The sequence below is a fragment of the Phyllostomus discolor genome, chromosome 6, assembly GCF_004126475.2.
Source record: "Phyllostomus discolor isolate MPI-MPIP mPhyDis1 chromosome 6, mPhyDis1.pri.v3, whole genome shotgun sequence".
In the NCBI taxonomy this organism is placed as follows: Eukaryota; Metazoa; Chordata; class Mammalia; order Chiroptera; family Phyllostomidae; genus Phyllostomus; species Phyllostomus discolor.
Window position 1 is genome coordinate 3,582,742 of NC_040908.2, and position 17,520 is coordinate 3,600,261.

General features: G+C 56.1%; 1 protein-coding gene across 1 annotated transcript in view; it reads right to left on the minus strand.

Annotated features, from left to right (window-relative positions):
* The window catches only part of NOL10 (nucleolar protein 10), a 50,573-nt gene that overhangs the window by 6,824 nt on the left and 26,229 nt on the right, over window positions 1-17,520 (minus strand). Inside the window, exons 14-17 of the mRNA XM_028516588.2 lie at window positions 7,528-7,654; window positions 5,879-5,958; window positions 5,582-5,680; window positions 4,516-4,605 (exon numbers count right to left, since the gene is read on the minus strand). Of these exons, the coding sequence (XP_028372389.1) occupies window positions 4,516-4,605; window positions 5,582-5,680; window positions 5,879-5,958; window positions 7,528-7,654 (396 nt within the window). The remainder of the gene's footprint in view (window positions 1-4,515; window positions 4,606-5,581; window positions 5,681-5,878; window positions 5,959-7,527; window positions 7,655-17,520) is intronic.

A 17,520-nucleotide genomic window follows, 5' to 3' on the forward strand; every position in this document is an offset into this window, starting at 1 on the left:
ATGCTCAACACATTAGAGAGAATATTCTTCTATTAATGTTTTAAATGCAAAACCACTTTTCAAGGGAGTATGTTTTCCAAACACGGCTTTTAAAAGATTTTATCTATCTGCTTTTAGAAAGAGAAGAAGGGAGAGAAACACCTACTAGTTGCCTCTCACATGCCCACAACCCAGGCACGTGCCCTGACCGGTAGGTTATCGAACCAGCGACCTTTCAGTTTGCGGGACGACACCCAACCCGCTGAGCTTCGAGCACAGCGAACATACAGAATTAGAACTGGGGAGTCTCTGAATCTCATGTTCCAAAACCGGGAGAGGAGGCACACGTCGAAGACACCAAGTCAAGAACAAACCAGGTGGGAGCTGGTGGTGGGCGTTCACCTGCTCCAGTTGTGTTATTTGGACACAGGGATATTTCCGCCCCTCTCGGAACGGCCTCATCCGTTTCCCCTAGACTGTTTAACTTCCTCAAGGGCACAGGCCCTGTCACTCTGACACAGTTGGACTTCGCTGTCCAGCCCACCTGGGGCGCTCAGACCGCCCCTGTGCACGCACCCCTGTGCACGCACCCCTCTGAAGAGAGGGTTTACGAGGCGCACGCACACTCACCAGTTCCTGCGAACCGGTGACAGTCCGGTCCCTTATCCGTCCCTGATCTGCCCCAGGCTTGGAGAGCGGATAAACCGACCTACTTGGTGTGAGCGTGGTGGGCAGAGCTAGCAAGGTGGACGCCCGCTGGAAGAGCCGCGCTGTGCGTGGTGGGTGGTGGGCTCCGCTCTCGGACGGACGGAGTGATGATAAGGCCGCGAGCAGCTGAGCCCCGAGCCCGGTGCTTGTGCAGCGCAGCTAACACACACACGCACACACGCACGGCTGTCAAATCACCAGACGCTCCGGCACGTGGGCTGCTCACTAGCTGTGTGCACTTGAACATCCGGCACACCCTCACCCCAGATCCTACGCCGGACCGCACGCACAGTGACGACGCATCAGACAGCGACCAGGCCTCGTTTCCAGGGCGGGTGCGGGTTCGAGGGAGAAACAAACGGAGAGGTGAGGCCTAGCTCCTGACCCAGGCGCTCCCCCCCCACCTGAGGAGAAGGAGGCGCGGTGCACACAAGGGGTCTCAGGAAAACGCCGAACGGCGTGGACAGTGCTCTGGGGGTGGGGGCCGCCAGCGACTGCAACAAGAGCCACCTCAGCAGGGCTCACAGGGGAGGTGGCCCCGGGGGGGGGGGGGCAGGGTTACATGGGGGTCTGTGCCTTCCCCTCAGTTTTTCTATGAACCTGAAACTCCAGCTAAAATATTAAGTCTTTTTAAAAAATCCAGTGAATTAAAAAAATTAACAAGCAGAAAAGGAACCGTGTTCCACGTAAGACTGGTGAGGTCTGCGGTGCTGACTGGCGAATGCCACCTGGGCTCTGACAGACACCATCAGGGCCCCGGAGCAAGGCCCGGTCTCAGGCCGAGGGGAGGGGGCTCAGTTGTACAAATTCTGGAGCTACCTGTAAATACAGGACAGGCAATACTGCCAAAGATCTAAATATTTTCAAATAAATAGCTATTAACCTGTTATATATTTTTCAGGTAAAAAAATAAACAGAACCCAAGAAAAAATTTCCTTTTCATCTTACTATATTTATTAAATAATATTTACTAGATAACAAAGAAACATGTTTAAAAGAATATGTTGCTAGTACTCTAAAGATCTTTCTTACTTTTAAACAAATAAATTGCTTTGCTTAAAGACAAGTATGCAGTGGACGGACATTTATAAAATAAAAACTCTCCTGACGCAGCTGCAAAAATATTCCCCGAGATTTTTCCTTGTGTAATTGCTTGTTTTCACAGCTGTCTCTCTTTTTTTAAGTTGGCTAAGGTGTAGCTAGTGATGTTCTACAGGAGTTTACAAATGTCTGGCTAGAGATCTGCCCTATAGATACTCATGTATATATGCTGAACACGTGCCCCTGAAATCTGGAAAACACCTCCAAGTACTGTTTACACCACAGCCGACCTCAAAGCAGTGTATCTGCGGATCTGAGTAGGAAGCTCATTAACTGTGCTAACATGGAAACACGTACGAGGAACGTCTGACACCTAAAACAAATTCGTGCTTCCAGTGCCGTGGCACCTATGGGAGTACCGCGATACAGACTTCCGAGGAACGACCCGGTCTGCACAAGGCATCGCCTCCCGAGCTCTGCTGACACCCCACTGAAACAGCAGAAGGGGGCTTCCGGAAGCCCCAGGCCCTGAAGGATGGACAGGACAGCAAAGGGAAGCAGAGCTGTGAGATTCTGGGACAAAAGGGAGGCCTAGCACCTGGGCTGTCCAACCAAGGCCTCCCCTCTGGAGGGGAGGGATCGGCCGGGCCAGGGGCACCCTCCGGGCCAGGGCAGCCTCGGGGGGAGGGGTGGGCCCCGCCCGCACCCCTGCGGCCCAGCAGACGCCAGGCCTCACCTCTCAGAACGCTGGCGGCGGGCTGCCGTTCTCCAAGCAGGAGAATCTAAGCCTCCGAGACAAAGGCTGCGAAGAAACTGCTGCCGGGGCTCCCGACATCCACAGGGTGGCCAGGTCCCCGCCGGGTGACGAGGAGCCCGGCCCCCGCCTGGGCGCGTCCGTTCGCCTCCTGGAACTCTTCACGCGCACATGAACCACGGCCATTGGTCACGGCGGAGAGAAACCACCTAACTTTTTCCGAGAACGTCTCCCAGCTGACGGGCTGAGTGTCTGGACTGAAAGGGCCCAGTGATGTGCGAGGCGGCGCAGGGCCAGCCCCGGGGGCGTCCTTGGACTCCCCCTCCTCTTCCCGCCTCCCGCTCTCCCTCCGGAGGAGGAGGAGATCCTCAGGGACTCCCTGAGGAAGCAAGCACGTGCGTGGGGCAACATGGTGTTGTCGTTGCGCACCGGCAGGGCCGACCTCTCCTCACTGTACCCACCCCCCGCCCCCCGGACTGACCGCAGGGCTGGTGGGAAACACTGTTTGTTCCTTCGGGACCCCGAGGCCACCACGTGGGGGCGGGGAGGGAGCCCCAGGATGCCGGCCGAGGACCAGGCTTCCCGGACGCCCGGTCCAGCCTGCCGGGCAGGAAGGTGAGAAGGGACTTCTCAGCAGAACAGAACTACTCTAACAACTGAGCGCCACAGAAATACCCTGAGATGAGATTCAGACGTGGGCAAAAAAGGAGGGCTAAGCAGTGGTGACCACGGAGAAGACAAACAGGAAGCCAGTCGCCGGGTCCAGGGGAGACGAGGGCTGTGCGGGCAGTGCCGCCCGGAAGTGGGGCTCGGGCAAGGTCACAGCCACGGACACGCTGACCGCTGACCCCCCTCGAGCCTCGGAAGGGCAGTGCTGGGCAGGAAGGCTGCCCAGGGCCAGCGCCTGGCATGTACCGGTCAAGAGGACGCCACTAAGAGACGGAGTTTTACACCCAAATAAGCAGCTGAAAGGGCGCAAGCGTTGATCTCGGGGGAAGTGAGGGTGGTGGGTGGAGGGGGAGGGAAGGGACAGCCAACGTCCCAGCCAACCTCGGAGACACGTCCTGTCCCTAAAACTGCGTGTGAACCACCGCAGTAAAAACCCAGAACAACGCCTTTGGTTAGAACTGACCCGATGCAGCCCAGTGTCCGCGCGTGATTATGCCTCCCCTAGAGGGATGAACGGCTACACAAACCCTTGCTGGTGTGGAGTAGCCCCAAGGCTAGTCGGGCCCTGGGCCTGCAGAGGTCACGCAGGGCCGCGCCCAGCTGAGCTGCTGCGGACCCGGGAGCCGGACTGCGCACGGACTTGGGCTTGGGGCGGCAGACGCTGATCGGCAGAAAAGGCGGAAGGAAAACAACACCTGTAGTAAAAACAGTTCTAACAAAACTCGACCCCTCGCAAAACCAATGGGTCGTGGGTGCCGTGCCTTCCCAGGATGCTGGGGCACAGCGCTCAGCACCTACCTGTTGAAAGAACAGGTGAGTTAATGTTTATCTAGAATTAACGCTGCCACACTTCTGAGCTTGGAGAAGGCCCAGATGACGCTTCCCGACACTGTGTGGCGGGTGGCTCCCCACCGCGGGTCCGACGTCAGCTGGCGGTAAACACCCCATTAGACTCGAGTGACGCTGCCGGTGGCAGCGACATCGGGGAGCAAACCTCACTGTGTGCCTCCCCGGAACCTCGGCCGGAGCCGAAGCAGAAGGCAGCCGCGCCTCCCTGGCTCTCGGCTCGGGAGGGCCCGGCGCTATTACCGCTCTGGAGGGTTTGAAGAGCGGAGTTCAAAGGCAAGACTAATGAACTGCTGATGGATTTAACAATTCTTTCAAGTATCCTTCACAATTACAGGGAAGGATTCCTCCCCGAGTTCACGACTGGTCTTGAAGGCCTTCATTACGTGAGATAACCTGTGAACCGCCCAGCCCGGCAGACGGCGGCAGCGGCCCCGGGCCAGGCCCTGGCGCGGGTCGACAGGCCGCCGCGGCGCACACCGGGGGCGGCTCCACCAACAGCCCCGACACGCTCTTACCTTGGCTTTCTTTCTCCACGCAGAGCTCCGCTTCTCCTCCTCCTCCTCCATCAGTTTCAGCGCCAGCTCTTTGTTGACCTTCGGCAGTTTCTGCGGAGCGGAGACAAGCTGCGTTAAAACACGGACACTTCGTCTTCAAGGGTGAATGCGGGGAGCTGGACAAGGGTGTTCCACGCCCTGGTGCCCCCGCCACCACCGCACACGCGTTCCTTGCTCTTGAGCACCCAACAGAGGAAGAGTCTTTTGCACCGGGAGAGAGTGTGTGTGTGTGCAGGAGCCAATGCTCAGGGAGGGACGACGGCGTCACGTGGTGGGGCAACCTTCATCACGGGGGGCTGCTAGAGGGGGGCAGGGGGTGGTGGTGGGGGCCGGACCACTCGCCCCGCCTGCCTGTTGCAGAGCCGGCACCACACGTGCTGCTCCTCCCCCTGGCGGCAGCAGGTGGCCCAGGAGAGTGGGGGTTCCTGCGGCGGTTTCCTGAGGCCCCCAGAAGCAGCCTCTTCTACCTTGAGCACCCCCTCCTGAGAGGCCGGCTGCCCCCCTCCCCTGCAGCCAGTGCCCCTCCCGTCAGACCTCGTGCTTCTCTCTCTCCGGTTCTCTGATGCCCGGTTAACGGCTCTTCACACCCAAGTCGCCGGTCAATGTAACCGGTGTGGTCTGGCCGCTGTGTGGACCCTGACGCTGTCCACGGCCAGTTTCTCCACTGGCTCACGCAGCCGGCCTCAGACTCAGCCCGCCGGCAGTAAGAAGTGGGGCTCGGCAGAGGCCCGACACCCCCAACTCCGAATGCCCGCCGGAAGACACCGCCGATGGGCGCAGCAGGGGTGACGACACCAGTCCCTCTGCCATGGTTTCTCACAATGCCACCGTTTCCCACAATGCCACTGCAAGGGAGCCCGCCACAATAAAACACACAGCATCCACCCTCACGACAAATAAAACACACCAACAATGCTAGTGAACGATGGAAAAACTCAGAAATGGGTGGCAGGGTCCTTTGGAATAACAACAAAATGAAAGCTAAGTTCTTTCCTCTCGTAAATTCGGTGGAGAGCACAACACTCACCTTCAACTGGACTCTCTGTGCCCGGGTCTCCTCTATCTTCTGTCGGATCTTGTCTTTCCTGTACTCTTCGTAAGCAAATGGGTTTACCATCAGCTTCACCTTTTCAAAGAGAGAAGATAAAAATAAAAAAAGAGCTGCATTTGGCAGCAGTTTCATACGCACCATCGCTGTTGTGCCAAAGAACAGACAGATTTCCCATGAATCATTAAGGGTACTGCATGAAAATGCAAGTAGTGAAGAAGCAACGGCCACGGGTTGCCCGTCGGCCACCCAGAACGACGGTGCTCTCTGGGGTACCTTGTGGTAGAGCCGTATGTCCATGAAGAACCCATGCATGTAGGCCCGGAGAAAAGGTGACCCGATGAGATGCGTGAGCCCTGGGGAGGTAACGAGAAAGAAATCCCTTAAATGGTCACCGACGTTCACTGGCCACGTTCAGACACCGCGCGGAGTCCTCCTCAGACCCCATGTGCTGCGGCCGCCACGCAACTCCACGGGGGGGGGGGGGGGGCGCCATTATTACCGCCCCTCTGGAGGGGGCGAGACTAAGGCGCACGGAGGTCAGGTACACGGGCCCAGCCACAGCAGAGGGGGATGTGGGCGCGTGTCCGCCTGTCGCCAATGCCCACGACACGGCCGCTGCGCGCTCTCTATCTACCCAGGTGCCTCCTGCAGACACAGACACGGCAGTCCGGGAGCCGCGTCTGGGAAACACCAGGTGATGGGACCTGCTCAAGGCCACGGGGGGGGGGGGTCAGAGCTTGTAAGTGTTTAATGTTAATAGTCTTGTGAAATAAGATAAGTTAGTTACTAAGCCTTAATTCTACTTTTAATATCAATTATTTTAAAGGTTTTATATGTGAAATCTGTTGAAAAATGACAGCCAATGGCTCACTTAATATTATATTAATAACATACATGACAAGATTTCTAGTATAATGTATTTTGTTGAATATTATACCTATTTTTCACAGTTTCAAAAGCGAGCTGAATTCCATTTTACTCAAATATACCTAAACCTAGTATATCTATCTATCACGCAATCCTGTTTCCTTTCACCATCCAGCTGCGGCTGCACACGTGTTTGTTCAAAGACAGCCGGGGTGCCCAGACTTGTGGAGCGCGGACCCGCCTCCGTGCGTCCCCCTCGCCGTGATCTGCTGCGTCGCCTCCTCCCGCCACTGGAGCGAGACCACCCGCGCCTGCTGCTCTGCCCTGCGCCCCTGTGCTGGGATGGGTTCGCCCTCCGGAGAGGCTGGGGTGCCTGCGGCTGAGAGCATGGTCTCGGGGGTCAACTCTCACCCTCACTTCTAGCAGCACCGAGGCCTCCGGCACCTCCCCCACCCTCAGTGTGTCCCAGTCTCCTTGTCCACACGACGGCGTGCACACTCCTCAGAGCTGTGAGGGGCGCGTGCACACATCCTGCCCGGCACACGCGAGCCCTCCTTGAGCTGAATGCTACCAGGAGGCATGTCTCGGTTTGCAGTCTTTAACCCTGAAGTGCCCAGCGAGCTCTGTGCACCCGAAGAGTCCGTCTGCAGGCTCCACATCTTGGACTGGGCATTTAAAAGCGAACCTCCGGGGAGCCGGGAACCCTTCGCTCGCAGTCGTCAGGATTTTTCACCACCTGATTCTATTCGGCTGGTACTCAAGAAGATAAATCACTGCTTTCCTGACAGGTTTTCTCTTCTACGCACAGGCAGTGCCACTCCTCAGCCCAGATGCAAAGAAGCCCCAGCAGGCGGAGCCCGTCTGAACCCTCCTCTCAGCGCAGACCGTGACCTTGACAGCACGAACTACGTTCAGTGTCTGCTGGGCAGAGATCTGGAGCACCAGACAGAAGGGACCCCCCACCTCTAAAATGCCCAGCACCCCTCACCACCACCACCACCAGACAAGGAGAGACAGAACCACTTTATCACCACTTCGTCTCGGTTACTTCTTACCTAAGTTTTCCAGGTCCTTCCTGGTGACGAACTTGTAGTCGTCGTACACCGTGCTCTCCGGGTTCTCCTCCAGCTCTTCCGTCAGGTTGTCCAGGAAGGAGCACCACCTGGGCGCGGGGCCCAACACCTGCCGGCGTCGGCGAAGAGGTCAGCACACGCACGCTCCCCCAGGTCGGCGGGGAGTCTGCTACTACAACCGGGCTCCCTTAAATGCAGTTTTTAAGTCCTGATTCTGCCAGCAGTATCGGAAGCAACTGCAATGCGCACGGCTGACGAGCAGGTGATGGGAGGGAGTCAGGCAGGAGGAGCTGAGGCCGGCGGGAGGGAAACTCAGGGCAGGAAGTGGGGACACCAGTGACCATGCTCACACGAGGCCCTGAGAGCACACGTGATTCACATGTTTACAGTGACCACGTCCGCCCGTCATCTACCGCCTCTTTCACTCAGAACAACACCAGGGTCTCCCAGCGCGTACCTGGTGTACAGATTTTTTACGCTTGCCACTCATGAAGAACAAAAGTCTAGAATGAGAATTAGCTTTTTTAAGGGTTTTCAACTAATTTACTTCACAACTACACTTACTCTTGATCGGTCCACTTCATTTAACTCGTTAAAAGTTAAAATACTGTACCTATAAGTCTTCAGACTTAACCTAGAACGGGACGCTGGACCCAAGCATTAGTCCCAGTGAGAGGCTCAGGGGCAAAGGGCTGCACAGACCCTACAACCGACGAGTCAGATCTGGGCCCTTCGGCTCGTGAGCCCGAGGCTCGGGCTGCTTTTCACTGGTCGGCTGCGATGCAGGTGCTCGCCCGCCGAGGAGACTTCTGGCTCAGCGGGAGGCGGTGCAGCTGACATCCTTGGGGGGGGGGGGGCAGGGGGGCGTGGACTCGGAGGAAAGAACACCGGCCTCTGACCACGCGGAGCATCCACTGACCACCTGCCCGGGGACCTTGGCAGTGACCAATGACATGGGAGAACAGCAGCCATCGCAATGGAAATGATTCAATCTAGCAAAACCTTTTTGGAAAAAGGCAGGTGGGAGGAGAGTTATAGCAAAGGAAAATGGCCCCTAATGCCCTCTTCAATCAAAAAAAAAGGTCAGATACAGCCACACCAATATCATCATATTATTTTGCCTGATTAGAGAGAACGACCCCACCCCTAGCCGCTGAGGACTGCTGGGCTCCTGAGCGTGAGAGCAACTCTCCACAGCACAGCAGGAGTCCCACCAGCGAGTGTCACAACAGCAGAGTCTGGACGCGTTCTGAAAGCAGGGGATCACACACACAGGGGGGCCGGGCTCGCGCCCTAGAAGACAAGCCTGCAGGAAATGCGAGGCGCCTTTAAAAATCCCCCCGCGTGACACCTCTCACGGGCAGGAGTTGCAGTCAGCGCCGGACGCACCCCACACAAAGCACCGTGCTGAGCCAAGGCGCCCGGTGCGAGCTCCCTGAGGCAGTTCCGAGTCTCGCGGGAGCACAGCCGGTGCGCACGGGCAGACACCCTCGGCCGCGTGGGGCGGCGCACGGAGAGGGCGCCGGGTCCGCAGGGGGGCGGGTGAGGGCGGGAGGACATGGGGCTTGGGGGGGGGGGGCGAGCACAGGGGCCAGCTGGCCGCCTGCCCCGCGGTCGTTTGCCGTCCCCCGCGATGCCCCCTGCACGCGCGTGCAGCCGAAGGGAGCCGTCTTCCCTCTCGGGACGGAAGCACACCGTTGTCACTGCTCCCGTCCCTCTGGGGGAAGAGGGGCTCCCCTGTTTTACAGGGCGGATTCCCAGCACCGAGAGCACCGCCTGCCGAGCGGGAAGCGCTCAATAAATATTCCATAAACAAATCCACTCATTCACAAAGCACGTGCGAACGCATCATGGATTTCACGTGCGTCAGGTACTGAGCCTTACAAGGTCCTGTTTGACGGTTTTAAAAAATTATCGGATTGTCCTTATTCAGATGAAAACCCTCCAATACTTCACCATGAAAGCACCGGACACGAGAACACTGCTTGGTCAAGCCCAACCTGTCCGGCCCCTGGACGGGCGGACACCGGTCACCAACGGCCCCCCAGCACGGGGGCTCCGCCTTCAAGCCTCCAGCCCCCCGTACACACGCCGAGACAATAAAAACGTCACGCTGTGTTCGCTGGCTGCTCTTGGGGGGTGAAGGGGAAAAATACCAAAAGACCGTAACAGTCCTTTTTCGTTCCATCCCACACCACGGTGTTTGATCAGTTATCTGGATGCTAACGGGATTGTTTTAAATGGCCTCTCAGGGACGGGTCTGGTTGCGGTAAGTGACCTCTGCAATCAAACCCATGGTTGTTAAATTTTATAGGAGGAAATGTTTCCAACAAAAACAAAATGAAATCTAACGGGCTGATTTTATTGACCACGTTTCCCGAGTTCCTTTTCAGAGAAAAAAACGTCAGAACTACTAGAGCGAAGCGGAGACCACTGACGTGAGCGGCACTGGCCTCGGTTCCATCCACAGAACGGCTTTCCTCCGGGGGCCCCAATCCGTGGCCACCGCACCAGCAAGGAGGGCTCGCCCGCGCACACCGCGGCCTGCCGGGCCCAGGACCGCAACACGCCAGTGAACGTGTAAAACCCCTTGCTGTCTTCATTCCTGAAACACGGTAAACCTTCAACTACTCCTTACAAACACAGGAACTCGCCTCCTGAACGCCAGGCTCTACAACGTCGAGGAGGCGTCTTCGGCCACCGGAGTGCTGCTCCCGCCGCCACGGCACGGGTCCCGGGCGTTCTGTGGTCACCGTGCTGCTCCACGACACGCTGCGGTCAAAGCTGACTGCTGCGCGCCCACCTGGGTGACTGCTGCGCGCCCACCTGGGTGACTGCTGCGTGCGGTCAAAGCTGACTACTGCGTGCCCACCTGGGTGACTGCTGCGTGCCCACCTGGGTGACTGCTGCGCGCCCACCTGCGTTTTTATCCACTTACAGGGTGTTGTTTCAGAAAACTGGTGGGGACTGTTCTGTTTTGAACTTCTAGTATCTGTTAATCACCTTCCACTTTTCGTTTATAAAAATGTCCTACGGTCACAAGTCACAAAAGTGGAGAAGTGGAGACCAACCCAGTCTCCAGTTTGGGCTGCTATACAGGGACACTGGGTCCCTCAGCCACCGCAAGGCCAACCCCGTCGTCCGACCTGACCGGACGTGCTCGGCCCTCCAAAACAGGAAAGAATCCCCATCGACACGCTGCGGGACGGCCCCGGCTCAGACGCAGCCCAGCGTCAGCTGGCTCCAGCCCGTTGAGGCAGAAGAGCCAAGTTTAAAGCTCACAAAAACACATGCCACGTGCCCAAGGCCGTTTGCAGCTATGATTACAATGTGACTTTAAAATGTTAATTCTACGTTTAATTTCAACACTCAAAACTCTCTCATATCCTGGAAACAGACAAAAACAACCAAGGGTGGGGAGCAAAGAGGATGCATGTTAAAGTCCGTGGGGAGGTGACCGAGAAGGGTGTCCCCTGTCCCGAGAGCACTTCTAAGAACTATCGCGCCAAACCCCATTCCTTGGACAAAACCCCCTTGGATTTGTCCAAGAAATGAAAAGCTGGTTCAAATGTGAAAATCAATACAGTATCCCACATTAATAAAGGACAAAACCCACAAAATCTCAAGAGACAGAAAATGCATTTGATAAAATCCAACCCCAACTCATGATAAAAAAAATTCAACAAACTAGAAACAGAAAGGAACGCAATTCTGAAAAACAGCTACAAGGCCCTGGCCAGGCAGCTCAAACTGGTCAGTGTGGCCCTTACACGCCAAGGCTGCAGGTTCGACCCTGGCCAGGGCACACACAGGAAGCAACCAACGAGTGCATCGGTGAACGGGACAACACATCTGTGTTTCTCTCCCCCCGCCCCTTGCCTCTCTCCAAAACAAATAAATAAAACACCTACAAAACCCCACAGCTAGCACTGTAGTTAACGGGGAAAGACTGGACCCCTTTTCGCTAAGGTCCCATTTCTGCCCGCTTTTCACGAAAACTGCGAACAATGCCTTAAAAAGCATGGAAAGATCCTCGGCTTCCACCTTCCTCCTTCCATTCTCAAGGAACAGCGTCTCGAGATGGCCCGTCTCCTTCACGGTCCACTGCTGAACGGGAAACCACGTCTCTCCTGAGGTCTCCCGTGATTTCTTCCCCGAAGAGCCTGGCCTCGTGCCGCGGCCACAGACCACCGTTGGCCACCACCGTTGGGCGTTTACCGTCGTCTCACACCGGAAATCCCACGCGGCTTCCGGGAGGTCACACGCAGTCTGCGGTGACGGCGACGCCCGGCAGCGCCAGGCTCCTCTGCCGCCAGCCCCTCCCCTCCCCTCCCAGCCTCCCGACGACGCCAACAGCGCCCCCCCTGGCCGGCGGCGCCTGCACATGCAGCTCCCCCAGGGCGCGGAAGGCACGAGGCCAAGTTCACCGTATGAGAATGTATCTGTCTTTTCGATCACACACCTGGTAACGGGCACTCTCCGAGACCTTGTTTGGTCTTTTTGTCCCCGCCAAGGTTACACAGATGGTTTCGGCGTGCTATCCTGGTTACCGCATCAGGGGCTTCCTGGTTCCGGCCAGCTTCCTCGCAGGCAAAGGAATTTATTAATAACTTCTCAGCATACCCTTATGCCTCCCCAACTCTTAATCCTGAAGTCTGTGTAAAAATTAAGGGTATCCAAATATTTAAAAATATCTAGTGATGGAAACTTGGCAGGAACAAAGGAAAAATGAACTGCTTTGAAATGTATGTACACTCTTCCCTCAAGGTCATACACCTCAGCGGTGCTATTCTGGGAGGGTCAAAAACATTCAGCAGCCCCTGTTCACCCACAGGGAACCGAGCGAGGAGCTAGGAAATCCTGAACAGCACACATTAAATCCAAGCACAATTAGATCCGCCACGGTCTCCAAGGAAAGCCGAGGGCAGCGGCACACGTGCAGAGCAAAAGAGGAGGTGAAAAGAACCAAGTTTTGACTCACATCGAATAAAATGTGGCCAACCACTAAGTACTTAAATACAAACCTAGGTAGAGTGTCTGCTTCAGAGTTTTAAATACGTGTACTTCCCCTGGGAAGATAGAAAGGATTCTCACACGAGAATCCCTGGAGCGGCGGAGGCCCTGCCTCGCTGCCGGGAGCCGCTTCGGACGACAGGGCGGCGGTCCTCACCAGGCCAAACGGGCTCTACCCCGGGCAGCAGCTGCCCGTCAGCTGGGGGAGGGGCACACAAGCTGTGCTCCCTCCGGGCAGCGGAACAGCGCTCTGCAAAGAGCAGAACGGGCTATCGATCGGGCCGCGGGAAGACGTGAAGGGAACTGGAAAGGCATGTTACCCAGTGTACGACTCCAACGTGTGACACTCTGGAAAAGGCAAACCTATGAGACAGTACAGGTGAGCAGTCACCGGGGTCTGGGGAGAGGGAGGGAGGGACGAGCCGGCGGCGCACGGGGGACGTTCAGGGCGGGGAAGCTGCTCCGTGCAGGACACCGTGGGGGTGCTCGCCGTCACACGTCTGTCCAAGCCCTCAGAACGCACGGCAGCGGGAAGAGAGAGCCCCGACGACCTTGGGCGGTAAGGACGTGTCGGCGTAGGTTCGTCGAGAGCCACAAGCGCACCACTGCGGTGCAGGGCGCTGCCGGCAGAGGAGGGCGTGTTGTGTGTGTGCGCGAGTGTGTGCGCGTGCGTGTAAGGGACACGGGGGAGCGCTGCACACTCCACTCCATTTTGCTTGGAACCTCAAACCGCTCTCGAACGTGGTCGAGTGAACGAGCGAGCGGTGCAACCACGTGCAGACACACAAAGGACCCAAACGGGCAGACCTGACCCGTCTTTCCGCGCGCCTCCCTGCCGTCACTCACACACCCTCTGCTTTTCCCTCCAAGAACGACGCGCTCTTCCTCGGGAAGGTACACACGCAGCCTAACTAAAGGCCTGTGCCAATGTGAAGATCAAGTGCTTGTTCCCGTTTAACCACGTTCCACAACCACCTTCCAGAGGGATTTAAAGGGCCAGTAACACCAGCCACCCCCGCCTCCAGCCCTCCTCCAGCCCTCGGAAAGGCACGGGGGGAGCTGGTAACCTAACACTGAAGTGAAGGGATGGGCAGAAGGGGGTTCATTACGTTTCTCTCTACTCTTAGGTGCATTTGAGAAATTTCCACAAATTTTAAAAATGAAGTAGAACAGTATTCATCCCTTCAAACCAGCAGGCCCGCGGTGAGAAGCAGCAGACGCTGTCCCCGGCACCAGGGACACGACGGGAGTGAGACAGAGGTCGTGCTCTGGGGGCTGTCGTCTCAGCACACGGGCACCAGAACCAGCCAGACAAGCTTCCTGGGCCCCGAGACCGCTGAACCAAGGTAAAGACAGTGCAAGTTCTAGAACTTTCCTAGTATTTGCTATATAAGCTGGGCCTTTTAAAAGCGTGTTGCTTGAATTTCTTACCTGTTTGTATAGTCCGCTTTTTATTTTTAAGGAAAAAAGAAAACACAAAATCCAGAGTAGGGAAGGGGCACATTTATCAGTGAAACTGCCACAGGAGTCAAGCAGCCAGGCACACGCAGGACAGAGACCCAGCCCTGGCACGAGCGCCCTGTCCTGCCACCACCAGCTGCGGGGCCCCATCAGGAGAGCCCTGAAACCCCCACAGACGGACTTCCCAATCAAGAACAAGGAAGAGATGGAATACCCACGACGGACTTCCCCATCAAGAACCAGGGAGAAAGAGAACACCCCCAGATGGACTTTCCAATCAAGAACAAGGAAGAGAGGGAAGACCCCAGATGGACTTCCTAGTCAAGAACCGGGGAGAGAGGGAACACCCCCAGATGGACTTCCCAATCAAGAACCAGGGAGAGAGGGAACGCCCCCAGAGGGACTTCCCAATCAAGAACCAGGGAGAGAGGGAACGCCCCCAGAGGGACTTCCCAATCAAGAACCAGGAAGAACTGGAACACCCCCAGACGGACTTCCCAATCAAGAACAAGGAAGAGATGGAACACCCAAGACGAACTTCCCCATCAAGAACCAGGGAGAAAGAGAACACCCCCAGATGGACTTTCCAATCAAGAACAAGGAAGAGAGGGAACACCCAAGACAGACTTCTCCATCAAGAACCAGGAAGAGAGAGAACACCCCCAGATGGACTTTCCAATCAAGACCCAGGAAGAGAGGGAACACCCCCAGATGGACTTCCTAGTTGAGAACCAGGAAGAGAGGGAAGACCCCAGATGGACTTCCCGATCAAGAACCAGGGAGAGGTGGAACACCCCCAGAGGTACATCCCAGTCAAGAGCCGGGAAGAGAGGGAACACCCCCAGAGGTACGTCCCAGTCAAGAGCTGGGGAGAGACCAGCGGGGTGTGCTCCTCGGCGAGGCCCCGGCCCGGGCTGGCAGACAAGGCCTCTGGTCCATCGCTGAGCCTCACCGAGTATCAGGACGGGCGAGCCAGGTGGGTCACCGTCTAACCAAACCAGCATCCTCCGATGCGCCAACACGCTAAAACACGTGTCACGTGTGCACTGGGCATTTTCATATGTATTTTTACCCAGCCAGAACTGACCTGACTTCCGGAAATGTGACAGGATGCTCAGAAAATGACTTCCTGAGTGTCACACGTTAACGCTTTCCATGTGTCTGCTATTCTTGTGACCCAATAAATTGTCATGGGAGGCGAGAGGATTTCCTTTGTTGAGCAAAATGTCACAGATACCGTGTCACTGCCTGAAGGTGTCTGGAGGAAAATAGGAAGCCCACATTTCCTCCCAGTAAAGACACAAACAACTTATTTGTGTGAGAACAAAACACTCTCTCAGCCACCTGACTTTTGTGCCTCACCTTCCGTTGACAAAGACGCATTAACTGAAAAATTACAGACGGAACAAACACCAAGCCTTACAAAGCAACTCCACGCGTAAGATAAAATCCAGTCCCCACCGGTCTGCCGTGCGTTGGAAAGGAAACTCGCTAAAAAGAAACACGACTCCCCCCCCCCCGCCCCCTGGTGCCTGCTGTGCGGCCTCCATTAGAAAAGGTGATGGAAACACACCAGGTTTGGGGGCTCACTCTTCCACCACCTGCCAGGTTCCGCCTGTAAGCGACTCGCCCTTTTCTCCCCATAAAATTAGGTCTTTTACCCTTCATAAGATGTCTTACTCTTCCAGATCTTTCTATAGACTTGGCCTGATCTTTAAGATGGTTTTCTTTGAGAACAAAATTAAGCCTATGTCTCCCATTTGCATGACTGTCAATCAAGACATCTAAAAACTATGTACCTCTGAACACGAAGTTGAACTCAATGTAAAGTGAATTGTTTTTCATTCAAATGTGTCTGTCTTCTTCCTTTTGGAAGTCCAGCAGGGGCAGCTCTCCCCCGCCCCACCACGGCCACTTTCCGGCGGCTCTTCCTGTGTCCTCCAGGATGACAGCCCTCTTCCCCAGCCCACAGCAGGAGCCCTTCCCTGGTGCCTTACCCTCTCCCTGCACCCCAAGAACACACCTCCTCAGGTGGGACCGAGTGGGACCCCTGGACTCGCAGCTTTCCTCCGACACTCCGCCTGGGACACGCTCCTCGACGACCCTTCGCCCCACAACCTGGCCTCTCATCACACCACCTCGTCCGCCCCCGCCCTGCCCCCGCTCCTGGGTGGGAGCACGGCCTACATTCTGCCTCCCACGTGCTCCTCGGCTGAGCAAAACTCCCAGATCTCTGCTCTTGCCCTTCTCTAACAGACGCTGCTGCTCAGCCCTGCCGCGCCCACCCTGAACTTGCTAATGGAGTTTTCAACACCGTTCCCCTTCTCCCGCTCTAGCCACTGCTTTTACTGTCTCTGAAGTTCAACTTCACTGGTTCGAGCCCTTATCTAAAGATCAGGTGCCAAAGTCAGGCAGGCGAGACTGCGACCCTCCGTGTGGCCTTCAGTACGTCTCGAGTGTCCATTTCCCTCAGGGGCTGGGACAGGACCAGAGACCGTGGGTGATGCGCACCTAGTGGCCTCGTCATACCCCAAACCAAACCAAACCAAAAACCCCGCATCTCACGTTACCAAGATCCCACCCAGGGAGAGGAGCTGGGGCCCAACATCTTCCGAGGAAAACAACAAGCGCCAGCAGCCCTTTTCAGAGGGCTCGCCTCATCTCAGCCACGTGACGCAAAAAACCACCAATGACTTCGTCCGCAGTTCCCCCCGGGGAGGACACAAAACGAACCCTGCCTAAACTTAAAGTGGAGAAGGCCCCTGGTCACAGGCAGCTGACACTTTTGGAGAGGAGGGCTGCGTTCTCGCAGCGGGAGAGGCGCTGGCTCAAGCTCAGCCTGGGGCACCTGCCCACCGAGGGGGGCGGGTGGCTGGGCGGCTGCCTGCTTGAAACTGCTCCCCCCGCCAGCGCTTTGAAGGACTTAAAAGTCACTACAATATTCCTAAATGCAAAGAAAATATGAGCAAAAATGTCTCTCACCAGAAAGATACAGTTGATTTTTTCACCTTTTTTCTGGTATTTAAACATTTCTTTAGAACCACGCATTACTTTTACATTCATATGCAAAACTCACTTTTTAATGATCTCCAAAAGTTACATTAACATGGGGATATTAATCAAGGGGGGGAAGCAAGACATGAAACCATATAAATGTTGTTTCTGATTAAAACGATAGATAAATGTAGCAAAAAGTCGATGTGTTTCCCTCTGGGTGGTGGAAAGGTATTCAAGTTTCCTTCTACTTTGTTTGCCATTTCCTATGAAGAGGGTGCTCTGATGACGTAACGGGGGGAATGAACCTCATCTTTAACTTCCTTATTTCGGCAGCCAGACTGCACCACTGCTCTCTGCGTCGGCAGCCGACAGCCCGGCCAGGGGCGCGGGCCCTGCCGCCCGTCACAGGGCTCTGCTCTAGCAGACGGGCACCCCCGCGGGACTTCCGGCGGCGCCTTCCTCGCTCGCATTTACGGTCTCTGTCGGAGCCTCCTCAGGGCACCT